Below are 26,696 nucleotides of genomic sequence, written 5' to 3' on the forward strand. Positions count from 1 at the left end.
GCTTATTAAGTGGCTCACTTCTAAGTTTTTTTTTTGTTTGTTTTTTCAGTGTCCCAAACCAGGTATTTTTCTAATCAACTTTTTTTTTTTTTTTTTTTTTTTTTTTACTATGAATGAAATAACTTTGAGCTGATTATTGAACAGTTCACAGAAATATGAAAGAGAACTACAAAAAAAGTCACATTATCCTTGAGCAGGGGTGATGTACATGCACTTGTCACACAAGCAGGTTCTGTTGGTTTGACCAGGTTTACACAGTTGTACAGCCCTCATGGAAGCATTTATAGGATGATATTTGCAGTAAGTTACAAATGGATCATTTCACTGCTTAGATATGCAGAGAGATAATTAAGAGCTAATAGTCTATATGGGAGAAAAAGCATAATTTAGACTTAACTGATAGTGTATTTTGAAGTTACAGCTGCTCATGAGAATTATACCAGAGCAAACACAGAATTAGCTGGTGCACGTGCGTTGTGCTTTTGCACCTGCAGCGTTCTTGTTTTTCCCTAATTCTTAACACCAGCAATAGTAGCTACGCACATGTTTTAGAGAGCATCTCTTAGTTTTAGAACAGTTTCATAATAAAGGGAGGTACAAGCAACTATGAAATGTCTGAAGCTTCAGACTTACACCCTTCATTTTGTAAACCAAACCATTTCACTGACGGGCTGCCATCCTATGAAGTATTTACCTAGGACTGGGTTCAGAAGAGCGTTTGAACACCTCTGTAACTGCAAGCATGTGAATAAACCCATTGAAAGCCATTATTCATCTGCTTAAAGTTGTGCATGTGTTCTAACACTTGGATTGAGGCTCGGAGGGGACTGGGAGGATTCTCTTTTCTAACAGTTTTCCTGTGTAAGAGTGGGTGCAAGCAGGCTATGTCTGTAGTTTTTGTTTTTAAAGAGAACTTACCGTAGTTTTCAAAGTACCTTGTATTCTAAAGAAAATTTAGAGCCCTCTTTTAGGCATCCTTGTTCTGCATACAACTTGATTAATATTAATTTTAAACTTGTATTTAATAAAACATAGACTCAGTTTTGTCTGAAAATGTATTACAATTTATTTCTGCCATTTTTGTGTAAAATTTACAGAAACAGTGTTACATCGTGCGCTCCAAAGGTAATGTCTCATTCCTCTAAGGCTGTGTCCTTTTTCTTTTTCTCTTTCTGTTTTTAATCTTTCTTGTTTTTCTGATCATATTGTTACGTGCTTTGAGTCCTTTGTTAGGTCTGAGGTTCTTGGGGGGTGGGTAAAAAAAGGTTCTTTTATCGAAAAAAGATGTTCTTCTCTTCACCAGTATCTTAAACCAATTTTCTTTAAATTGGGGGTGAGTAAAGATATTTGTCCTTCTGCAAATAACTTCGATAATAACACCTATAATAATGCAGATATTGAATGTTTTATAATTTAAAACTTCTGCATAGAAATGTTTTAATAAAATGCTATTTCTTGGGAGGAACTCATCCTAACTAGGTTTCTGTAGTGCAGGAGTAGTAAGTAGGCTTTCTCCTGGCGAAGTTTTGAAGTCAGTGCTCAAGAAACGAGAGGTGGGACATAGGCAAAAAGAGCTTTGGTGTGGTCTTCTAAGGTGCAGATGTTTGCAGAGTAATTGCAGTGTTCCAGCCCTAACCTCGCGAGGAGAGAGCTTTCAGAAGCACAACGAGGAGTTTGGTTTCTGCTTCCCACGGAAAGTCTTGCAAGCTGCCCGACTCCTCCTTGTGCATCTGAGAAGTTTGCTTTTGGGTAATGCTTTTTCTGTGTGCTTCCACTTCATGATCAGGCAAATGAGAAAAATCCTGTCCACTCTATCAAATTGCCAGCGCAGTGAGAGAAACTAAATGGCTTTACTAGTTACCAGCCATCCATTTCCTTGCCTATCAAGGTTCAAAGAAAGTACTTAAATAATTTGCTTAAATAATTTGCTCAATTGGCCTCCAGGTGCTGCTGCAGCATGGCAGGAGCACGCTGTTACAGCATTCATACCAGGCGTGTTTGAACCTGTTGCTTTCTCGAGCTAACTCTAAATGCTAAGACTCATTGACTGTTGGTTTCACTGAAGTAACCCTCTTCTATTTTTCACTACTTTTAAATCAGCTTTATGATTCAGCCTGCTCCAAACGTTCACCTAACAGCAGGTGGTTATTGCAGTTAACTTTTGCTTACCCAACTCCCAAAGCTCAGAGACTTTTTCTGTTCGTAGCCATGCGCTGGGTCAGCAAAGGAAAAACTTTGCTAAAAGCCCCTGCTGCTGAGAAACGAGATGTCTTCTTGATAGCATTTCTTTCCCTTTTGTTTTCCGTAATATTTAGGATTGCAGGAGGAGGAAGTCTGGTTGGTGTTTGGAGCTTAGAAAAATCAGAGTGTAAGCACTCCTGATGGCACTTCTATCTTCTGGCACGTGTCCCAGCACTGCGGCGCTCTGTGGCCTCCTAGCTGAAAGCCAGAAGGAAGCTGCGTGCTTTATCTGCAGTATTTCGTTGTAGCAGTGAGAGCCTGACTTTGTTGTACCAAGAAAAGCAGCATCTAGGCCCTGTGGGTTTTTTTTACTTTTATTTTTTGAGAGTGTAGTGCAGTGGAAGGAAGCTAGAAAGTCAAAACAGTGCCTCGGGAAGAGAGGGAGAATGTTTTCAAATAATAAAACAGCTTCAAATGCAAATTATGTTGACATTTATTTCACCTCCCCTCACTTCCCCCAGTATATAAGATCAATGCAACTTCTGATGTTCCTCACTGAGTTTGTCTGTGCAGCCTGGTTCTCTGGGCAACGTTATTCCCTTAGGTATGCCTGCATTAATTCCCTTTCCCTTCTAGAAGAGGACAGAGAAAGGTACCAGGCCATAGCATTGTCACCAAAAAGGTGAAGCTTAAAACGCAGCTGCATATGCACAGCCTTGACTATTCCAATTAAAAGCCAGCTTGGGAATTTGCCATAGCTCCCACCACCACCTCTGTGCAAAATGTAATGCAGTGGCATTTCCCCTTTGGGCTGGAAATGTGGGAACCTGAAAAAAAAAAAAAAGGGAGGAAGTCTGAATTTGTCACAGAAATAGAGTATAGGGTACCTTATAATGTCTGCTTGCATTGTGCTGCTGTTGCTTTGGGGAAGCCTGTGAGCTTATGAGCTGAATTGCTGTAGTCTTGATGGTTAAAGTAGCATCGCTTTGTATTGGGTGTCCTGAGGCCAATCAAGTAGGTGGAAAATAATAAAAAAGCAGGAAAAAAAAAAAAGCAAAGAATCTGTCGCATATAACAACTCTGTTTCCCTGTTCCTTTTTTAAATAGAACTGACTTTAAAGTGACCTTGTAATGTAAGAACCTACCAGTTTCAGAAACGTTAAATTGCATTAGTAATCCAGTACTTATTTCCAAATTGTATCTTTGTGATTAAAGATGTTAGTGAGTTATATTTGAGTGTGTATGTAAAGGCACTTGAATAATGTTTACTGCATGCATCAGATGGTATTTGGTACAACTTTTGAGTATGCACAGTTAGCTAAACTTTAAACAAATTTCATATAAAAGATAATCTTAAAAGAAAAAAAAAAAGCCTGTATGTGTTATCTGTAAGGTTTTTAATTCCGTGTATGTAACTGGATTTTTTCACTATTTTGTCTTACCTTCACCTTTTTTTCTGTGACATTCTCCTCTTACTTCATCTGAATCCTTGATTTTTTTTACCATCTCACCATCTTGCTGTTTGTCAAACAGAACAACAAAGCCTGCTCCTCATCTCGATGGGTAAGTCCTTTATAGTTTCTTCAGCAATGAATAAATTCAAAGATTATTCATGAGGCAGTAGTAGACAGCAATGGGGAAACACTTTTACTTCTGCGAAAGATTATACGGTAGAAAAAGATGGAAAACTAAAATTTGAATTCTATAAATATTTCAAATTGCAACTTCTTTCTGAAAATGATTTGAAAACTTGGATTTGAAAACTAGATTCATTTATTCAAATTCATTTATTTAAATCTGCTTGCTGCCCTCAAATCAAGTTAAAATGTCAAGTTTAACGTGTTTTGATAGTACTTTTTTCATCTCCAGAATATATTAGTTCCTGGAAGTGCAAGTTATAGGGCAATTGGAGGAAAGAAGGAGGAATGTGGGACAGCAGAACAGAATGGGGGATTTGTTCACAACAACTGCACCTTCAATGTCAGTGGGAACTTGTAGGCTGAGGTTGTGTAGACATAAAAATGCTTCTTTTCTGGAGAAAACTGCTTCTGTGCCATCTTTATTTACAGGCTTTTGGTCTGTCTGTTGCACAAAATTTCAAAAATAGAAGGGTGGATGAGAAATTACGACCTGTTTATAGTGTCTGCTAGAAGATAGTAGAGTGACATCATGTTGAACCAGAGCAAACTTTCATTTCTTGTGACGTGAAGTCTTACTGTTGTAAATGCAAAAGTAATAAAGTTAAAAATAAGATTTTTTAAATATCTTTTTAAGAGCCAGTCGATGCCAGTGAAGCTGAGTGTTTCTATTTCAGAATGACTTTTTAAATCTGAAATTCATCAGAGAAAAGGCGAGATATAAACGTTGTGCTTTCCAAATGTTTTGCTTCTGCAGCGTACATGTTGTCTTTGGACTGGTTATTTCTGGTTTTGAAGTAATAGAACAAATAGAAAATCTGAAAACCGACACTGCCAGTAGACCCTATGCAGATGTACGAGTTATTGACTGTGGGGTGCTCGTTACAAAGTCAGCAAAGGATGGTAAGCATACATATGCTGAAGTTAATTGAATGTTGACATGTTTTTCAGAGTATAAGAATTATGCCAGCATCCAGAAATCGCTATGGTGAATCTCTAGAATCATAATTCAGTTCTAACAACCCTTTAAAACTTAAATGTTGGCGTAGGTGAGTAAGGCACAGCAAGGGAAAAGGTTTTCTGAACTAAACCTTTGTGCCTTAGAAAATGTATGCCTGCTTCCTCATCTTCTTAATTAACATTTGAGGTTCATGTGACATACTCAAAATAAATTATAACTTATTTTTCTGAGTTCGAAAGACCATAGTCTAAACAGAAGCTTTTCTGTTTAGAATGTAGATGTAGAATTTTGTGCAGTTTCTGAAGGTTTATTATAAGATATGTCAAGTTAATATTGGCCATAAACATAGTCAACATAATTTACCTTTTTGTGAGAATTTATAGGATATAGATGGTGTTAGATACATCTTTGGACAGGTGCTGTAAAGCTTCGGATTGTTATGAGTTAGGATTTTTTAACTTTAGTTCTGACTTTCCTCAAGGATAATGCATTTTTTATGTCCTGCGGAGAGAGTCTGAGGAAAGATAATGTAAAAGTATGGGAATGCAGAAAGGAGAGGGTGGCAAAGCTTGGCACACGTGGATGTTTAACTTCAGTTATAAACTTCAGTGTATGGCTTATCATAAAAATGCTCTGGCTTTGCAGTATCTTAGATGGCAGAAGCTGTGCATGGAGGTTCTTACAGTTCGCTGAAGGTGTTTTTTTACAACCATTTTTGCTGGAAAATATCTGTGTAATTTTATTGGTTTACCCAGGGCATGATAAATCCATATAATTATATTTTAACAAACCTCACTGTTAAAAAAATGCTCATGATTTACACACAGATCCTCTGGAGAAGCACGTGTGTATTTACATACATAGTTAGATATCTTGTGTTATATATCATGTGTTATATTTACATACACGCTATGTGTTACATGCACATATAAATATTATAATACCTGTTTCTAAGCTTTGGAGAAGAAGAAGAAAGTATGTTCTGAATCAGAAGAGTCAGAATCCTCCTCCAGTGCATCAAGCTCTTCAGAAAGTTCATCTGAAAGCGAAGCTGAGAATGAAAGAAGCAGGAGAAGAAAGCGTAAAAGAAGAGCTAAAGCAAAACAGTCAAGAAAACGGAGAAAGGAGGAGAAGAAAAAAGAGGATTCAAGATGCAAGCGAACCTCAAACCAAAGATGGTGACTACTTTCTCAAATTTAAGAATTTCAGAGGAATTTGATAAATTTTGCTTTTTCATGAAGTACTTAAGCAATTAATATGAAGGTGCTTTTATTTTGTAAGTTTGGATTTTGATATTTTTTTTTTAAACAAATCACTAAAACCAAGCTTGTTGGGTAGACTTCTGTGTTAAAGATCTTTGTAGGTAGAATCTAGAGTAACTTTGAAATAAATGTCTAGCATGTTAAAATGTTTGGGATTTGCTATACCTGTGTTAATGTAACGTTAGGCAAATAGAGACCTTTGATTCATACTTGATTATATTTTAAAATATTTTATGACTAGTGGCAAATTAAAAGCAAAATTATTTGCTGTAAAGTGAGAACTGAACCTTACTTCTAACACCACACCATTGGCATGAAATGAGCTGTTAATGAAACACATTCTAAGTCATCTGAAAGCTTGCTGCGTCACGTGGGCTTCTTGTGGGAACCTGAACGGTGGTGTTTGTCAGTTGATTTTTATTTATATACTTATTTTTCCTCCTAGCAGCCTTTCTGACAAGAGCGATGTGACCGAAAAAGCAACCGATGTTAGCACAAAGAGGGATAAGCCTGTCGTGCGTCCTGAAGAAATTCCCCCAGTGCCTGAAAATAGATTTTTGCTAAGAAGAGATGTGCCTGTTGTCAATGCAGAACCTGAGCAGTAAGGAACATTGAGTTTTATGATTGTGTTGACCTTCTTGGTAGCAACTACGCATAAAACTTCCTCAGTAACATTATTTTACCAGAACTTACAGCGAGGGATGGCCTTAGTGTCAGAATTTCTAAATGAGGCAATTTACCTGTCCTGTTCACTGTTTTTCTTCAGAATTTTCCTTTCAGTGTGGTTCGTTTTTTTTTTTCAGTGAAAACTCATAAAATAGTTTCATCGGTCCTTTAAAGGTCGTGCATATTGTGACCTTAAACACAATTAGAGGTGATGCAAAAAAAAACAAGGTTCATTAATTCCAGAGGAAATTTTGCAACATAAAATACAGTAGATATTTGATTGCAAGGTAAACTTGAATAGGTGATGGTTTTTTCAGCTTTCTTAGACTAAAGGGTGAAACTTTAGTGCAAAATCAGTCAAAGAGAATCTTACAAGTGTTTTTTTTTTTTTTTTTTAAGAACAGGAGAACAATTATTTTTTTTAGTAGGAAGGAAGTCGTGCATTCACAAGTTGCTTTCAATTTGTGTTTTGCATGTCTACCAAAATGCATTTTTTTTCTATCAAATTTTTTCACTTGTGGATTTAGATGAGCTGATACAGCACAGTCCTGGGCATCTCTAAAATCCAGTGACTTTGTTTTAATTCAGTTAACGGTGTAGGCTGCTGTAAGCTTTTTCTTCTTTACTCGTGCTTTCAAAGCCTTTGTATTTGCTTCTTTCAAACTGTGTAAAAAGGAATACTGAATTACTTCTTGCTGAGGAAAGAAAGAAGGCTTTAGAACTTGGGGACTGTTATGACCTGCCACTGTCTGCTAAGGCATTGTTGTGTAATTGCTGCGATCTTGAAACTGTTCTTTCTATGTCATCTTCACGATTTGTCCACCAAACATAAGTCAGCTGCTTTAGAAGAGCCGTGTAATGCTGTATCAGAGTACTTTGGAAGTTCATTGTTAGCCTTTCTTTATCACAAAGGCAGGTCAGATCTGCAGAGCTGGTTGAGAACTGTTACGTATCGATTTGCTTTCATCGCAGGTCTGTGCGTGGCTGGCTGGCTTCTTGGAATGCCAGTTGCTGAATTCAGTTCTGCCGTATCAAAATAGATGATTAAGATATTTTGCATGGTTAATTTAAAATTAGGTTTAAGTTAAAATTGTTGGGTTTTTTTGTGTATACTCAAATTTTCTTAATTTCTTTAGGAAGCTTCTTGATGCTGCACCAGTTCTAACCGACCAGAAACCATCAGTCTCTAAATCTGGACGAAAAATTAAAGGAAGAGGCACAATAGTATGTGACTTACTCTTATTTCCTCTCACCCAAAGTATCTTGTCTGACCTTGAGCTTTGAATTTTTAATTTCCTTGAAGGCTTTGTGTGCCACTGTAACTGTTGTTGACCTACAGTAGATTCAAGCTTAGAAGGTTGAAATCTTGTTGCCAAGTAGTTCATTTTACAATGCTTTTTCCTTATCCTTCTTCTTAATGTCTTCTTGCCGAAGCATTGTTTGGGAAAACAAAGGCTTACCCAGCTACAAGAGTAATTTCAGCCATAAAAGTAGCTTCAGACATAAGAATAAAATTATTTCTTTGTAAAGACTGAAATGAAGTCAGCAAAGGTTCATCCTAGGCAAGCTGCAACATCTGAAGCAATGAGAAAAGACAAGCTTTTACTTGCTCTGCTGCTTGGATTTCCTCACTGTTTCTCCTAAGCACTAGGACTGTTGCTGCATAACAGCAAACAAGGCTGTTCTGAAGTGTCCTAAGTATGTACAGTTCTGATACGTACAGTGTCTGATCACTGTGCGTATGTTGCTGATAAACATTTTTTCTGGGAACATTGGCAGAATCAGTTGTCAAAATGTCAAAAAGCAGAACTAACAGTTTAAGTATATCTTTTGTTTCTGTTTTTAGCTAGCTAACATAGTTTGCCAATTTTCATCCGCTCTCCTGCCTGAGATGAAGTCTGTGTAATTTCAGATAACACAGGCAAGAAGTTACTTTTTGCCATGCTTGGACAGAAGGCTTTTTGCAACTGCACAGTCTTGGTCCATTATACAGGGCCCAAAACTTGATTTTCAGTCAGTTGAACAAGGAGAAAGTAAGAAGATATTTCTGAAGTGAATTCTATGTAAACCAATACATTCATCTTTCTCTTTTTATTCTGGGAGACAGTCTAGGCTTTTTTTCCACATATCACTTATTTTATAAGTGGCTCAAAATAATTGAGTAAAACCCAGATGTTTTTCTTCTTTGTTAATTGAGTCAAGGAGCATCCAATTTCCTTGTATGACTTACCTAAGTGTGTATCCAACTGGGTAATGGAAAATAATGACTTGGCAAGATTATGACCATTTTTCTGCTGCTGCAGGAAAAGCTCTTTTTACCTTTTTAAATGCTGTGCCTAAGCATCATTTTCTAGCATGAAGCTTCATTCCACTTTTTTTGAAAGATGTTTTGCTTAGAAGATGTCTTAAACTGCCCATTTCTTAAGGGCTGAACAGCAGTGACTTTTGAAACGGAGCTTGTTTCTGTGATTACAGGCAGCTAAGTATCTGCTAACTGAACTGAAACATCTGTGCTTTAGTATCCTGGAGGGGGGAAGTTTGGTTATCTGCTGTAATTGTGTTATTCCAGAAAGTGTAATGTAAAGAGAACTTCCTAAATTTTATCTTTTGTGTTTTGGAAAAACAGGTTAGCTGGTCCCTCTCGGGCTTTGATAAGTGCCCTTAGAGTATGAAAAGGCAGTTAGCTATGTTATCAGGCTCACATATAGCATATATGTGTACCAAAAGTGGGTATCTTTCGCAGGGAATTCAGAATTTGTGTTCTTTCTGACCTTTGTGTAAATAACACTGTCTGGCTTGTTATGAAGATGCATGCAAAACTTGTATGAGAGATACCAGACACAGAATATATTTTTTCTTTAAAGGAGGCTGTGTAACATAAAAAGTAATTGTCTTGCTTTGGTTTTACAGCGATACCACACCCCACCTCGATCACGGTCGTGCTCTGAATCCGATGATGATGAGAGTAGTGAGACTCCTCCACACTGGAAAGAGGAAATGCAGAGATTACGAACGTATAGACCACCTAGTGGAGAAAAGTGGAGTAAAGGCGATAAGTAAGATCCTTACAGTGCATTTAAAAAGTATTTTTTTTTGCACAAGCAATAATAGGTTATATAGCTGTTCCATGTCATTCTTGTTTGACTGAACAAAATGTGTAAAAATATCTTTGTATTTAATATCTTCCCACTTCCAGTGTTCCGAATTTAAACAGAATCTTTATTGGAATCTTTCCTAAAACTTTTCTTCTTTGGTGTTGTAACATCAGATCAACACATGATGACAAAGCCTAAGGTCACAGAGCAGTTGTTCTTCAACTGTCTTCAATACTTAAGAAGAAATTAATTCACCTGTCCAATTTCCTATTGTTTTCCTCTGAGATAGTTGCGTCAGATTTCCTTTTAGCCTTGAACTTGGTTAACTGTTTTTGTTTGTTTTTTTTTGATAACAAGACAACCAAATCCACAAAGCCTATATTAAGTTTTAGCTTCATGTTCTTTTTGATGTTACCAGCTCTGTGATGTAGCTGACTTTCCAGAATTTCTGATGACTTGATAATCTGAGCTTGTATCAAAATGATAGATAAACCGCAAAGGCAGAACTGAAGAACATTATAAACATTGAAAAATTGCAAATGTTTACCAAACCCTTTTATATACTGAGTGCATACAATTTATTACATTGAACTAGCTAAATAATACCTAAATAAGGCGATTAAAAAAGAAAAAAATTAAATGCAGTTTATAAATCCCATGGTTGCAGAGTTCAAAATGATGTGGACTAGGATAATTAAATTGCCTGGGTTTACAGCGTGCACAATTTGGTGATTTTGTCTGATTCATCTCTTACAGAGAAGTGGTAGCTTTCCTCATAGTGTTGTAATTCCATGTCTTAAAACAAGTGTAATGAGCTCATTCAAAATGCGGTTGTCTGGTATTAAATGGAGGGATTTTTATAGTTCTTAAACCTCATTAATTGCCTTGGGACAGGGAGAGGGGAAAATACTTATGAAGTTCTTACAGAATTTCCACTTAGTGTGGGCCTTGCTTGTTTGTTTTTAAGGTTGAGTGACCCATGTACAAGCAGATGGGATGAAAGAAGTGCATCACGGAGATCAAGATCTTGGTCACATAACGGCTATTCTGATCTGAGTACTGTGAGATACTCCAGCCACCACAAAAAGCACAGAAAAGAGAAAAAGAAAGTGAAACATAAAAAGAAGTCTAAAAAGCAGAAACATTTCAAGAAGCACAAGCAAACTAAAAAGAAGAAAACATCAGCTTCGTCTGATGTGGAATCCTCTCATTCCTTTGTCAGGAGGAAGAAATCATCTTGTGATCGTGAGAGGAAATCTCGTTCTTCTTCATCATCTTCTAGACATTCATCCAGAAGAGACTGGTCTAAATCTGATAAGGAGGACCAGAGTTCATCAACTTTATCAAGCAGAGACACTCGGTCATACTACAGGTCCAGGTCCAGATCTAGGTCTAAATCAAGGTCTTATTCTCGAAGTTCCAGATCAAGATCAGCCTCTAAATCATCACGTTCCCGAAGTAGATCAAGATCAAGTCCTAGCCCCAGGCATCAAAAGACTGTTTCCAATTCTCCACGAAATACTTCAACGCGATTAAATGAAAACAAGCCGAACAAGACTGCTGACCCTGTAAGAGCAGTTATACTCCCGACTGATAAAGTCGTCATACCACCGGTTGTCCCAGAAAGCCTCCCTGTCATACCCTTAAGTGATAGCCCACCACCTTCACGGTGGAAACCTGGGCAGAAGCCATGGAAGCCATCCTACGAGCGAATTCAGGAAATGAAAGCTAAGACAACCCATTTAATACCCACCCAAACTAATTATAATGTAGTTGTTATTAAAGAGGCTAACACTTCTTCCTCGCTCCGTAAGCGACAAAGGAGTTCAGATAGTGACCGAAGTGCTTATTCCAAATACCGTAGCGACAGAAGCTCAGATAGTTGGCCGCGATCGAGAAGCAGGTCCTCCCGAAGCAGGTCATACTCAAGATCTTACACAAGATCTAGAAGTCTGTCTAGCTCAAGAACAAAATCTCATTCTTCAGGCAGATCACCATCACCGAGTAAATACCGCAGTGACAGGTCGGGTTATAGTGAGTCAACATCTTATTACTCCCTTAGTGATGACGACAGGCACAGAAGCAAAAGAAAATCTGCATCGGGTGATCAGAACGCTCGGTCTCTTAAACTAAGGCAGGAAACGAGCTCTGAAAGTACTCTTCCTTATAAAGGTACAAAAGACTACGATGAGTCTTCTCAAGGACTGAAAGAGAGTGACAGTTTATCGTCTTCTGACTTCTCTACGGACAGTGAGCATTCTGGCAAAGTAAAAGGAGCCCAAGAAAAAGAAGGCCATTTTCAGTTGGAAGGAGATGCTCAGCAACAGGATAAAAGCAACTCAAGTTCGGTGAGAGGGGAGGAGAAATCCAAGTGTGAACGGGATGCTGATCGTCCTAAAAACAAGGCCATTAAAGAGAAATCGTCTGAGCAGCCTAGAGGTGGTGCAAAAAGTAAACGAAAATCCTATTCAGGTAGCAAATGGGACTCTGAATCAAACTCAGAAAGGGGAGAGGCTAGGCATAGTAGGGCAGATTCCAGACCCTCCTCTGGTAAAGAGGAAGGAGAGGCCACATCAGGATCTGATACAGAACTTAGCGTTACCAAAAGGATAAAAAAGTCAAATTCCTCAGAAGGTTTTCTGGATTCTGATTGTACCTGGAAGATGAGCAAACAGCTGTCATCTTCTGAATCTGAGAGTTCTCATTCTAGCTCAACAAATACTAGAGGAAAGTCAAAAAAAGCCAAACATGAATCAAAAAAAACTCTTAAAAAGTCACATTCCAAAAAAGCAAAAGAAAAATCCAAAGGAAAAAAGGAGAAGAAACACAAAGTTCAGAAAAGAAAAGAAACATTTCATTGGCAGCCCCCACTGGAGTTTGGAGAAGAGGAGGATGATGATATAAATGAAAAGCCACTTATCAAAGATGATAAAAAAGAAAAGCAGCTTACCAGGGACATAAAGGATAAAAAACAGCAAGCTGCTGAAAAGGATGAAGTAGTCAAAGACAAAATGGGAAATGGTGAAAAGCCCTGTACAGATGAAAACCTTCCAGGTAAAAGCACTATTGATGCCTCACCAGATCACAGTAACCTTAATAAAGATAGCGTTGATCCAAACACTTCAGCCAGTATTTTAAACTCAGGAATAAAAGTGACTGCTTGCAAGAATGAGACTAAGCATGCTGAAGAAGGTAACCAGAATGGGCTGGAAGATGTTGTTCAGACAGATGACAACATGGAGATCTGCACTCCAGACCGTAACTCACCAGGGAAGGTGGTTGTGGACACGTCTCCTGTCATTCTCACTGCCAAACCTCAGGCTTTAAGTGCTAGTACAAACAAAGATTTACAGCCTCCTGAACCAGATGCTGTCAAATTAGGAAACAGTGTTATAGACTTTGTTAATATTAAAGAAGAAAAAGAAACAGGGAAGCAAGAAAATAACTCTGTCCCTGTGTCTAGCACAAAAGATTGTAGTTTAAAAAGTGAAATCACTGAAAATTCACAAAGCAATCCAGTCGATAATAAATGGAAGCCTTTGCAAGGTGTTGGTAACTTGCAACCAGCTACAATTAGTACTGCCACAGAAGTAAAGAACGTAGCTTCAGCACCAGAGCCTAAACCAGCAGGTTTAAGGATTGAAATAAAAGCTAAAAATAAAGTAAGGCCTGGATCTCTGTTTGATGAAGTTAGGAAAACAGCACGGCTAAATCGAAGGCCAAGGAACCAAGAAAGTTCCAGTGAGGAAGAGTCCCCAAGTAGGGATGACAACAGCCCATCCAGGAGTCTCAGTAGGTCACGAAGTAAATCCGAATCTAAATCCAGACACCGAACAAGATCACTATCTTACAGCCACTCCAGAAGTAGATCCCGAAGTTCTACGTATTCGTATAGGTGAGGCATTCACGTTCCTGTTCTTTTTTTTAACTTGAAAGTTCACAATATTCTCAAGGCATGTTTCTCTTTCTCAGCTTGTTTTTCTTCTAAACAGCACTGTATATTTTAGCACATACGGGATAAATACTCAGCTAAAAGGATGAAGCTTTAAAATGCTTTTGCTTCCTGTGTTCTTGTGCTCTTCACTTGAGTTACTCTGTTTTGTGCTTTTCAAAAACTGTTTCTTGATTGTAGGTCGAGAAGCTATACAAGAAGCCGAAGCAGAGGCTGGTATAGTAGAGATCGGTCAAGAAGTCGAAGTAGTTCCTACCACAGTTACAAGAGTCGTAGGTAAGTTTCTCTAATTGTTAATTTTGAGGTGCGTTACCAAACCGGTAAACGGTGCCCAGAACTCTGATGCTTCAGTCTCTGAGCAAATTGGAAATGGGCTTAGCTGTGCATGCTGCTGCCTGAAGCATCTGCTTGAAACATGCAAGTTAAAACAATCAGATTTTGAAATATCCTGTTACTGAAAAAGGAATTGTATTTCATGTTTTACAGTGTGAGTAAGGAATTCTGAGAAAATCATGTTCCTATCCTCTTTCCCCCTCTTCCCTGTTCAGCACTTGTTCTTGATTAACTTAACACAAAGCATTTTGTTTTTGTTTGTCAGTCGAACCTATAGTAGAAGCAGATCAAGAAGTAGTTCCTATGGTCATCACAGCCGATCCAGGTATGGATTGTAGTTCTGTACCAACTCTGAAATAAATGTACTTGCTATAAAAATATCTTAGTGTAAAAAGTACCTCTGCATCTGTGCTATTCAGAAATGTACTGTCGTGTTAGCAGCTTTGAGAGCAAACAAAGCAAGAATAATATAAATGAGACGCTTGGAAAATAACCAAGTCATACTGGTGTTACAGTGATAGGTGATAGTATGGTGAACACGTTTCCCTTTATTGCTAAATGGAATATAAAAATGAAATATAAACTGGAATAATTTTGTTGTTTGTTAATACTTCTGAAAACAAGTTTTTATTTCATGTACCATTTGTAGCGAAAACTCAAAACTTTTTAAATGCTTAGTCTCTTGTATATTAATAAATTTAATGTTGTTTTGATGATGCTGAATTCTGGTATTTAAACATCTACAAAAACTTAGAATTATCCTGTTTTCCACATCCTTCAAGAGTAAATTCTTTATAGTGATTCATCTCTTTGCATTTAAGTGTTGTGCATTTGAAATAAATGACATTTTAGATGCGGAACTGTAAATCTACAAAGACTTTATTTTCCCTTTAAAGTAGGTCATACACGTATGATAGTTACTATAGCAGAAGCCGAAGTAGAAGTAAAAGGAGTGACAGCTATCGGAGATCTAGAAGTTACGATAGGCGATCCAGGTATGTTACTTGCTTGCATGTCTCTCATACCATATTAATGCAAAAGAATTTGCAAAGTACGTACTTAAGTTCATGAAGGCTATGGTCTTTTTCCCCAACCATAAAAATATATTGCATATATAAATCCCTATATGTTCAAAGTAAGCACATAATTTTTTAATAACGCTGCCTTTAAGTGGTTTTTAAACTCCTGCAGTGAACTAGCTCTCAAGATTTAAATCAGGTGCCCTGTTACAAATCAAAAGCTACCTGGTATGCAAAGAATTCCATTGGATGGTGAACACTTTTTTTTTTTTTTTTTTTTAAACCACTTTTGCAGTCTAGCCAAAAAGCATCTGCAGAGGAAGTGAAAAATTACAGCGCTATCCAGAATTAATTTTTAACTTCCTAGAACATGTTTTGAAAGAATATCTTACCAGCAAATCTGGTGTGCTTCTGATGTCACTGTTAGCTTAAAATTTATAATAGTGCAAAATTATCCTACTCAGTCAAGGGGAATTACCAGAGGTGCAAGTGAGCACACTTCAGCAGAGATCAGAAGTGGAATGTGATCTTTATATAGTGCATAAACTTCAGTGGTAAGTCAGACAGATAGCTGGCTGCTGTAAATTTTCATACTCGTTTTTTCATGACTTAGTATCACCTCTTAATGGACTCTGGTGTCACCAGTTTCCTCATCAGATTGTGACAGTAAGACAGCTTCTTCATGTGTATGAAGGGCAATTAATTAGATTAATGAAAAGTGTGGAAGTCATTACAAAATCCTTGTTTTGGGATGTCAGGAAGCATCAGAGAAACAATGCTTGATTAGGATATGCCTCTCCCTTCAGAAAGCTTTCCTTACAGGCACGAGGCTAGAAAATTTCTAATTAAAGTTCATTCTGTATAATTTGAATATGTTTTGTGGCTTATCTGAAACAATCTGTACCATTTCTTTATGCTTGGCCAGGTGCTCAGCTTGGAATTCTTTTGGTTTGGATAAGCCAGAACATTTGAATGTATTACTTCCCTTCTGCACACACTCCCGTTGTTGTTATGGAGCCTAATTACTCAGATCCTTCTTCGAACTTCAAATTGCAATATGTAAAGGCATGGAGTTGCAAAATCATTTTGGTTGAGAAATAAAGCTCCTTTTGTTAGAATATACTTCTTTGTCAGCTGTCAGCATTAACAAAAACTTAGTTGTTTTTTGGATGAATTCTTAGCTTTTTTGATGAAAGGAAGAAATCTTATAGTTACAATCACAGTTTGACTTGAGCTGCACAGGATTTTCAGCACGTAAAATTAATGACTACTTTAATTTTGAGTGTCCATTAACGTATGTTTCAGTTGTTATATACATGACTGTTTTCTTCTTGTCTCGTGCATCTGTCTCAGTTTTTGACGTGATGCAATTTTGAATTTAAAGCTCGAAATAAAATGTTGAGGAATTTAATTTTTTCTTTGTAGATCGTATGGCTCTGACAGTGAGAGTGATCGCAGTTACTCCAACAACCGAAGTCCCAGTGAAAGCAGTGGGTATAGCTGAAAATCTTTCTGTGACGATTGAAACCGTATTTAATAAGTTTGTCAGTGTTATGTTTAAAACCAGAACTGTTCTGAGGATGTCACAAGTGAAGTTGAAGGATGTTTACTGAGCTAGCTGAAGCTTTACCATTTATTGGTGAACTCACTTGACTGACTGTATACTTAAGGAGAGAAGTACTGAAGCTCAGCTCAACTGTTTTTTATGTCAAATGCTACTTTTACAAAACATAACAAAAAAAAGGTTTTATTTCCTCGAATCGGATTTTCCAAGCCATGAATGACACTTAGTGAGTTTGCTGACACCGCTTTTCTCGGTGCAGCAACCAGTACTGTCTTCACGTATGTTTATAAACACCTTAAGGCTTTCTGCCTGTTACTGTTAAATACGTTAGCAACTATAAAACTGTGAAGAACTTCTTACAAAGGCTGGCATTTCTAGTTTATTAAAATGGGTTTTTTTAGAGCTGGAAGGTGGGTTCCATGCTGTCTTGTTTGGCTGTTGCGTTATATAGAGCATATACACAGCAGCTAGTTGATGAAAACAAAGACTGCCACGATGTCTTAATCCTTCCTGTGCTGTGGTGTTAGAGAAGTCTGCTCAGAAGGGTGAGCTTGCACACAACAGGAGTTGTCAAACTGACAAGCAGCGAGTGAAAGTGTGATGAATTAGTTTTGATCTCAAAATCCAACCTGTCTAAACTTTTGCATTTAAAAGCCAAGTGTCTGTTCAGTTGCAATGTTCTTTAGAGGGTAAAGAAGTGTTTCTGAGCGGTCCCATTTAAATTCCTACGGCAGCGCTTGGCGTACCTCAACACGTTTTGAAGCTGAATGTTGTAAACTTGAGGATATCATGAGTTTGTTCGGAACACTTCTTAAAAACCTAAGTGATAATTTTTGAGAAAATAAACCATAATGGTTCCTATATAAAATGTCTGCAGATGTGTCCCATTTGCCAGAGGGAATATCAGTGTGCAGGTCCCAAATTGTATCTTATTAAAGTGAAATGACTACGAAAATACTGGTATGCCTGATAAAGTGTGGAAAGTACTTTCCAAGCGAAGTTTAATACCAAAAATGACTACATGTTACAGGTAAACGGCTTGCAAAAAACATAGACTTAAAGCTGGAGAGCATAATTTTTTTGCAATATTCTGATTGAGTCAATTTAAAATCATTTATAAAGTTTTTCAGTGTTTAGAAAGTTGTATACTAAGAGACCGTTTTTTAATGGCATAACGTCGTACCCTGAAGAGCAGGGTCTGTAGTAAAAACAAAAACATACTAACGTAGCTTTATTAGAGCTAATGAGTACTGTTGTATTATAACTACTTTCATTACTGACTTTCTGTAATGCCTTGAGATGCTTTAGTTTTCTTGACTGTTTTCAAACCTTGAAAATGATTTTTTAATCTCATCAGGACCCAACAACTTTGAAAATGAAAAGTAGTAATTTCTTGCTTAGACATCAATTCATATTGTTTTTTTTATTGAATTAAGCTGCTCCAAATTAGCTTTTGGTACACTTCTGAAACATGAAAAGAAAGCTCAAAGTGAAATTTGAAGACTGTAATGATGCTCTGCACGTCTATACACGACAGGCTGAATAAGACATTTCTACACAGGTTCCTAAAACTGAACCTGTCATACAGTTTTCCCCCTTTTTAGGAGAACCCAAAGTCCCGAACTTAAACTCCTGCTCCTGTAATTCAATGAAAAATTGCTTGCACGTAGTCCTTTCAGATCAGTATTTTGTAAGGTTCTTATAAATGTACTGAATGTTCAAATGCATTACTCAAATCAGTATGTTTGCAGATTTCTTTTTGAACGGTAGCAGCCATTTCAGAGTCTCAAATAAATATTTCTTTGCTAACTCAAGGTAATGTTTGTCGCAGCTCCGTAGTTTTAAGTAATTTGTTTTTCCCCCTACAGAGAAAATAGCACTACTGGGCTAATGGTGTAACAAAAGATACAAATTTAAGCGTTGTCACTCAACGTTTCCTCAAACTAAATTGCTCCAAAACCTGATTTTGTCATGTTTCAGATCTAAGTTGATTTTTTTTTAAGGCCAGGAAAAGGTAATGAAATAGATATATTGTCAATCAGTTGTAGTTGTCCAGAATCGCTGCAATGTTACCAATGTCTATTTCATATCTTGAATTAAAGCTTTATAAAGAAGTTCCATCTGGTCGATGGCTGGGGAGGGATGCGAGGGAAGGGGGGGAATATTTTTACTTGGTGAGTTCTGTTAAATTGTGCTTCAAATAGAAAACGCACCACGGAGCTGGTTTTCTAATGTCGGTCTGTTTTTGCAATTTTGTTATTCCAAAGTAGTTGCTGTTTGTAAAATAAACTTTTGTACATATCTGCAAAGGCTCTTTTCTCTAAATCTGGAAAAACCCATTGCTCCTCGAGGGAAACGGACAGGAAAATGAGAGATGCGCTTCAATTTCTGTAGCTGCTTGTCCCTTGCAAGACTACAAGTTGGCTTTCCTTCTCCTGACCTAGATAGAGAACAATTCCTCTGAAAGACTCTGCACTAGGTTTACGTAATAGTCGTCGGAGGAACAAATATTTTGAAATTTCCAAGTGATTTGAGGTCTCGCCGTTTCCTCAAGGTACATGGAAGTTTCTTACCCTTTGTGAACAGTTACACTTAACGGAGCTGGGCGGAAATCTCTGAAGGTGCTGAATTTAACTGCCTTGCTAAATATTCTTTCCCAAATTTACATTCCCACATCGTTTCCGTAGCACATGGGAGATGTGGTGTCGGTTGAAGTCAGCAGATGTAATGGCTCAGCACGCTAATCCATTAGTCTTGCAGACCTTCTGTTCCAGGGAAACTGGATTTCATTGGATATGCCAGCTCTGTCCTAATGGGAAGATGAATTGCCTTGATCTGAGGTTTAAAAAATGGATTTCCTGATGGGTGAGGACAAGCGGAGGTGTTTCCTTGTTTAATTTAGTCCTCAGCATGATCCGACTGACCTGGCATTTCCCAGACGTGGGAGCACGGCTTTGGGGAGGCAGCATGAGAAATTCCACACGGGAGAGTGCAGGAACGCCGGGGTGATGTGAGCTATGGCAATAAAAGATGTAAAAATGGGAACTCGAGGTAGGGAAAGTCTGAGGGGCCACCTTGCAATCAGGCAGCTCGTTTATTCTTTTCTTATTCTTGACAAGTTAGAAACACCCTGCTGCTTCTTCCCTGTTAGGGACATTTTCCTGTTAAAAAGAAAAAAAAAATCTTAATCCCTGCAGTGCGTTACACTTAGCTCTTGAATATAAGGGTTTTTTGGAGGGGAAACATGGGGCAAGTGTTTTAAATGCGGCCAGGAAGGTCAGGTCTGTGGTCCTGGTTGTTTTGGCAATAGGCTGGCCGCTGCCCAGCAAACGGAGTGTTGTTTTGGGGTAGCTCCACGGGGCAGGCACGAGGAATCCTCCTAACTTGTCGAGAAGAAGAAAAGACTTAAACGAGCTGCCTGGCTGCAGGGGTGTCGATCAGATGAGGAATTGGCTTGCACAAAGCACGCATTTACGGAGCCCCGGCCGAAATGCAGCTTTCTGACCGTATCTCCACGCAGAGAGCCTTCACTCCGGCTCCCCTGTCGCTTTTAAACAAGGGTTATTTGTGGCGTTGCACTCGAGGGGAAGAAGCATTTAAAGCGCTCTTTCTGAAGCTCACCAAGTATCTGGCGGTGTATTAAATTTCTCCTGATGGCTTTGGTGGTTCGTGATGATCACGCTTACAGTTGGGAGCTGAGCGCAGTGTTTAGATGACCTTGAGCTGCACTCTGCAATCCATCTGGTGTAATTTCCAAACCCAACGCTGCCTGGGATTTAAATCACGAGGAGATAAAGCTCTGCAGGCTCCACCCCTACTTAACATCCATATAAATACATATTTTTTTTCTTTCATATGGTTGTGAAACAGCCGTGGTTTTCGCTGGTTTTGAAATGCTTCAGCAGCCCGACTGCGGGAAGGCAAAACTGTTAAAAATCCTAAACCATTAAAGGGACCCGACCACGGATTTAATAAGGTCTGCCTGGCCCTCCGCGCTGGGACTGCACGCACGAAACCAGCCTGGGATTTATTTTTTGGTTTGCTTTTAATGGAAGCAATATTTCACAATTGCAGCAGAGGCACGAAGATTTGGGGGAGGGGGGGGCGTCGTTAATTTGGCATTAATTGCTGCTTGCTGTGACGTGAGTGTGCCCTTGAAAGAGCACGGCGCTGCTCAAGAAAACAAGTGGAAGTGGAGAGGGATCACCCCCCATGGATGCTCCCCAGAGCCTGGTGGAGGCCAGCAGGGAGCTGGAGGACGATTTGGAAGGTCCTTGGGAAGGGGAGAAGGTAAGGGGCTGCTTCCAGGAGAAATAACCCTGCGCTTTTGGGAAGGGACTGGCAGAAATACCTGCCCTACCTGGTAGAACTAAAGCTTTTTTAATCAGTGCTCCACACCAGCTGAGATCAGTTTCACCTCCTCCCCGGCTGTGGCCTGAAAGAGCCGAGGGTCCGGATGTGTCTGGTGATAATGGAGCTGCAGGTACACCAGGAGAAGAAAAAAAAAAACAGGAAAAAATGGGATCCTTTTGGTAAACTCACCTTTTGCAAAAGCTGCACGTGTGCTTTGGGGCACCAGTATGACAACAGCACATGTACATTCTCTGTCCCTTTTGTCCCCTTGTGCTTTGAGGTATGCAGCACCCCCTGATGATGGTGTCCACCGTCTAAAGAAATAACAGGGCAGGGGAAAAAAATCATTCAAAATTCATTCTCCCTGCTCTAACATGCACTTTGGTAACAGCAGGAACGTGCTCAGCTCTGGTTTGGGGAGAAGTAGCAAGCAGTTGCTTAAACTAAGGGAGAAACAAAGCCAAGAAGTACAAATAAATAAAAACTCCAGAACCAGCTTTAGCTGCACCAAGCATGCCTCCTGATGATGAAATCCAGCTTGTTTTGATCCGCCTGAGTGACAGGGTTCCTCTACACCTCCTGCAGCAAGCTGCATGCATCCCACTCGTGTTTTTCGTCCCCAGACATGGCATTGAACAAACATCCTGCTGGAAATAGAGGTGCCCGAGCCCCCAGGGCCCTCTCCTGCCATGGGATGTCTCCTGCTGCTCCAGGCAGAATCCCCTTTTTGGGGTAAATCATGCAAGTTCTCGTCCAACCCCTCTGTAAAATGGGCCGGGGCTGAGGTTTGGCAGCTGCAGTACCAAAACCAGCACTGCCTCGAACTGCTGTTTAAAAAAAATAAATAAATAAACGTATTTTCTGATGGCTGAAGCTCTTTAGCTGCTGCTGGAGCCCATCATCGCCACTTCCCGAGGTCGGAGAGGAAGAGAAAATGACCTTTTGGGAAGCGTTGCGCCAGCCCTGCCCCGCTCCGCTCCCGCAGATTTGTGCCCTGGCCTTACACAAGCACCAACTTTTTCCTTTGTTTCCACTGAATTGCAGCCTATTTTTTTTTCTTTTTCTTTCTTTCTTTCTTTTTTTTTTTTTTTCCCAAGCCATTTCTCTAATGTGTCAAAGCTTGTTTTGAAGCCCCAGCCCATCCTCCCAAGTACTGGAAGTCCCTCCCGGCTCGCTATCGTTTGCAGCTGTAATAAGCGAATTCGCTATTCATGCAAGTAATTATTAAAAAAATATTTTGAGCAGTACCAGGCCTGGGACGGCTCCCCGGGGACTCCAGGGCTGTGTATCTCTCCGGTTTCATGGCGAAGCATAAATAACTCCTCCAGCAACGTTTCCCTCCAGCTCCACGTCACCGGGTCCCTGCCACCCCTCCAGTGGCAGCAGCGTGGCCTGGCGAGCGGCGCTCCCCTCGGTTTTAACTCCCCCGTGCCAAATCCGGGCAGGGTTTTTGATAAGTTGCTCTGGGGCTTAATTCCACTTCGTAACAACGAGCTGAAACTCGGCTCTGGCTTGAGCTTGTCCGACCTGAGCTGGGGCTGCTGGAGCTTACGAAACGTCGCCCCGAGGTGCCCGGTGCCTGCTGGTTGCGTTTGGACGCTGCCTCTCAGTTCCCCCTGCACCTTCAGCTTTGAAAACCTGAGAGTCTGTGCGCAGTCCGACAGCTTTTGCTGCTTCTTTTAGCATTAATATGAAACTATTTGTGTACTTCACGTTCCTCTTCTTCACCCCAGAAGTGTTTGTCGGGGGGACTCTCTCCTACAGCCACCAGTGTCAGCAAGGAGGGACGCTCGCTGGTTTTCCCTGTTCGTGCCCGGTTTCTCTCTGTGTGTATTTACTGAACGAGATGGTTTCTGGCTGCCGAGCTCGTCTTTCCCATTCCCAATTTATAGCCCTAATGCGATGGAAAAATTCCCCGTGGATTCCATTCCATTTGAGCCACAGGGGACCGAAACTACTTAGAAATGAACACACCTTGCACGTACCTGCTTTGCTGCTCTGCCAAGCATCAGCATTCCCCCAGCAGTCCTGAAAAGCGCTCTCTAACCAAGGTCCCATAACCTTGGGGTGCTTTGGGTGGGAAGGGACCCCAAATTCCCCCCAGCCCCAACCCCAAAACCTCCCAGCCCTGACCCCAGCCATACACAAGGCCCCCTGCCACCAGCCCAGGAGCCCGCAGCCCCATCCCGCCTGGCCTTGGGCACCACGTGGGGTGTCCCGAGAGCAGAAATGTCCATCTAAGGGACAAATAAGGATCTGTTCTTAAGAAATAGGTAAAAATTAGAGTGTGCTTGGAGACCAGTGTGCTTGGAAGGGGCCAGCAGGCAGCCCAGCCGTGGCGGGGCTCATTTTTGGCACGCAGCATCCTGCAGCCCTTCGCTTCCCCAGCACAGGCTCCAACCTGAGGCGAAGCTTTCCCGGCTCCCCGGAGGTGCTCTTGACTTATAAATGCAGCTCTGGGTATTTCCTGTAGCTCTTAATCTTGCTAATTATCTCAATCAAGGTGTCGCTTTCTAACTTCCTGCCTAATGAAATGCCGCCTCTCGTCCTTCGCGGTGTGAAGATGCCTTTGAGCTGCCCGCGCGGCTCTCACACCTGGCTCCTCGACAAGCAACCCCGGTGCTGGAGGTGATTTTCCTCGCCAGGTTTCTGGGTGATGGATGGATGGGAAGTCACATTCAGGGCGCATCTCCGAGCTTTGTGGATGTTTAGTCCTTGAGTCTGCTCCACGCAGTGCCGGAGCCGCTTTGTGTGTGTTTTGGTAGGGGTGGGATGAGGGCTCAGGCTCATCGGTAGGACTTGGTGGGGTCCAGGTGGGGTAAGAAGTCATCCACCTGCATCTGGCTGGACGTGGTGATCTTGGTCTTTTCCAGCCAGGATGATTCAGTGAGTTGGGAGAGCCTCATAGTTTTCTTCTCCATCCAGACATGCCCTTCTGGTTTGGGCTATCGTTTTATCCATCCCAATAGTCTGCTTCCAACAGCACCAGGAGGAGACGATGCCTTTTTTCCTCCTGATGCTTTACCATATGCATTCCTGTACCAAAATTCATCTGAAATTTTTGCATCTGCTTTTTCATTTATTGAGGTCTTTGTGGGGTTGCTCACCATCCATGTGGCATCTGGGGACACCAGGAGGGCTGCCCTGCGAGCATGAGCTGTGGCTGTGCTCCTCGCCCACCGGGTTGCTGATGAGGATGGTGAAGAGCCCCAGACTTGGTGCTGGCCAAGCCTTCTCCATCCTGAAAAGTGGCCACCGAGCCCTGCCTTCTGCTTGCCGACTTTTAATCAGCTGCTGAGCAATAAAGGGGCCTTCGATCTTGTCCTGCGGCAACTTGTTTTCTTTCAAAGTCTTCTCAAGGGTATTAAAAACAATAAATATTTATAAAATCCTGTGGTTTTCCCTCCTAGAGCATAGAATCCACATACATTTCCATGAAAAAAAAAAGGCAAAGTTTTACTGAATTCACATTTGGCCAGCACCCTGGATGCAGCAGGAGTTGTTCGTGCAGGGAAGTAGTAGCCAAAACTGGCTGGAGACAGGTCTGGTGGGAGAAAACAAATATTTCTTCCCCCAAAATGTCAGAACTGCCAAGTCGAGTTGTTAACGGAGAGAGAGCCTCCAACACACCAGCAGTGAGGACAGCTCGGCTCGGCTCGATGCATTCAGAGCAGAGGCCTTGATCTGTAAACCTGCAGCTGAGCAACGCTCAAAAAGAGCCTTTTTCCCCAAAATACCAGACCGGCGATGCTCTGTCCCTCTGCTGTAACACCCCAGGGACAAGCAGGAGCAGCTCAAGAAGCAGAGGGATGCCCGCTGGGTCCCATTTTTGCCCCTTGTGGCACTTTTGCGTCACCCACCTGGAAAAAAAAAAAAAACGGGCCTGGGGCTGCCCCAGAGCTGCAGAGGGAGCGGAGGAAAAGGAGTAAGGTGGGAAACCCTCTGTGTTCAGCAGCACCTTGAATCAGCACAAAAAACAAATCGGTGACTCCACAATTACTTTTCCAGGGGTAAAACAAGCTAAATGTTTTTCAGGAAATCTGGAAGTCCGGGGGGGGGGGGGGGAGGGGGGGTGTTCCTCCCCCTTCCTCCTCTGAGCAATTTCTCCTTGAATATTTCAGTCTTCTCATCCTTCAAGGGTTTTAAGTAAACTTCCTCATGCTGGCATCGTGGCAGTATAAAAAGCAAACCTAATTATTACAGAATTTGTAGAAAACAGGGCCTGCAATCCAATAAGAGCTCCTCTGGGAGCCGAGCCCTGGCTGTGGCTGGCTGCAGCAGCTCCCTGCGGGGGGAAGCGATGGGGTGCGGGAGGGTGCCTGCAGTCCCCTTCCCATCCCCACTAACCCAGGAGAAAAGGCCTTCGGGGTGGGATCCTCACCCCCAGAGAGGAAAATAAAATGTGAGGATCAGGCTGAGGCGGGATGCACTCAGCGGAGTGAACCCTACAGCTTTTTGGGGCCAACCCCACAGCGTTTTGGGGCTGGGTGCCGACCTCCTCCCCGCCTCGGACCACAGCCCCGGGTAGCCTTGGCGAACCTGATCCGGCGCTGTTCTGTCACCTGCAACCACTTAAATAATTTTATTATTATTATTTTTTTACCCAGTTTGGAGTCAGGAAAAAAAAAATGGGAAAGAATTGGGGTCAACGCGAAGCGGCCGTATTTCAGCCGTCCTCTGAGAGTTTGTCTGCGCGCTGTGGGTGTTCTCCTTGCGAGCGCCTAAGCGGGCGACGTTTTCCCTTAGTAGGGCAGGATCCGCGCTGCGGTCCTCCATAAAAGGGCCATAAAAGGGCCATAAAGGGGCCATAAAAGGGCAGCGCTTGCGGCGCGACCCCCGGGGCCTCCCAGCCCCTCCGGCCGCGTCCTGCTGCAGCGCTTTGAGCCCCGCCATCCTCACCCGAGCGCCTCCTCGGCTCCTTCTCCTCTCGTGCCTTTTGTTTCGTCTCTCCTCCTCCTCCTCCTCCTCCTCCTCTCTGGAGGCTACAGGGAGAGAGGCCAGAGAGCCTCCAGGAATGTTCTTGCTTTCCTTATTATTATTATTTTTTTTTCTTCTTCTCTCTCTCTTGGCCTGATTTGATCCCTTCTTTTCCATAATCTGTGTGGTGCCTGCCCAGAAAATCAGCTGCTGAGTGGAACCCGGCTGCTGAGCCAGCAATTCACCCCCACCTCCATCCCGCATCCCCCCTCCCGGCCTCCATCCTGCACCCTGTTGCTGTCCCTGGGCCTTCGTTTAAGATTCGTGACGACCTTATGGGGTCCCTTGCTTGCCATCTCATGGCCCAGTGCGAAAAATGAAGAGCGGGAGCCGTGGGAGATGTCCCCTCACGGGCTGGGACCCAAGGCTGCTGTGGTGTCTCCAGCACCCTCCTGCCTCTGCTCCTCACCCACCAGGGTGTGCTCGGCCCCGTTACCTTTCTGAGGGTCAGTGAGGATCCCATGAGGCCCTGATGGCTCCACACCTGCACCACGAGCATGGAGCTACCCCTTCAGAGACCCCAGCGGGTGACCATGAGGGAAAAAAGCCCCCAGGAGAGTGACCAAGCATGGTGCAGGGCCCCATGTCTGCCTAAATCCACCATGAGGTGTCTCCTGCCTTGAGGACGAGGAGCAGAAGAAGAGCTGTGAGCAGGTTCAGAGGATACCTACACACCATGAGGACAACCACGGCCTT

The 26,696-nt window shown here is 41.5% G+C and overlaps 1 protein-coding gene and 1 long non-coding RNA gene across 8 annotated transcripts in view; one reads left to right on the forward strand and one right to left on the reverse strand.

The window, feature by feature from the left end:
• The window catches only part of NKTR (natural killer cell triggering receptor), a 39,695-nt gene extending 20,722 nt beyond the window's left edge, over positions 1 to 18,973 (forward strand). For 3 of the 7 annotated variants that reach the window (XM_038173716.2, XM_038173717.1, XM_005023244.6), the window contains 11 exons: positions 3,715 to 3,744; positions 4,576 to 4,721; positions 5,735 to 5,957; positions 6,487 to 6,642; positions 7,844 to 7,931; positions 9,618 to 9,763; positions 10,770 to 13,697; positions 13,935 to 14,030; positions 14,353 to 14,412; positions 14,984 to 15,082; positions 16,532 to 18,973. In XM_038173716.2, coding sequence (XP_038029644.1) covers positions 3,715 to 3,744; positions 4,576 to 4,721; positions 5,735 to 5,957; positions 6,487 to 6,642; positions 7,844 to 7,931; positions 9,618 to 9,763; positions 10,770 to 13,697; positions 13,935 to 14,030; positions 14,353 to 14,412; positions 14,984 to 15,082; positions 16,532 to 16,610 — 4,051 coding nt within the window. In that variant the 3' untranslated portion in view covers positions 16,611 to 18,973. Of the gene's footprint in view, positions 1 to 1,103; positions 1,126 to 3,714; positions 3,745 to 4,575; positions 4,722 to 5,734; positions 5,958 to 6,486; positions 6,643 to 7,843; positions 7,932 to 9,617; positions 9,764 to 10,769; positions 13,698 to 13,934; positions 14,031 to 14,352; positions 14,413 to 14,983; positions 15,083 to 16,531 lie in introns of those variants that run through there. The other 4 variants (XM_021274934.4, XM_038173719.2, XM_038173718.2 and 1 more) reach the window with 4 other exon arrangements.
• Positions 18,415 to 25,064, reverse strand: LOC101790875 (uncharacterized). Its single transcript, XR_001192215.5, has 3 exons — positions 22,272 to 25,064; positions 21,213 to 21,337; positions 18,415 to 19,831 (listed from the first exon to the last, which is right to left on the reverse strand). It is a non-coding gene; the product is annotated as an uncharacterized lncRNA (long non-coding RNA).
• Positions 25,065 to 26,696: the final 1,632 nt, after the last annotated feature.

Source organism: Anas platyrhynchos, chromosome 2 (genome assembly GCF_047663525.1).
Source record: "Anas platyrhynchos isolate ZD024472 breed Pekin duck chromosome 2, IASCAAS_PekinDuck_T2T, whole genome shotgun sequence".
NCBI lineage: Eukaryota > Metazoa > Chordata > Aves > Anseriformes > Anatidae > Anas > Anas platyrhynchos.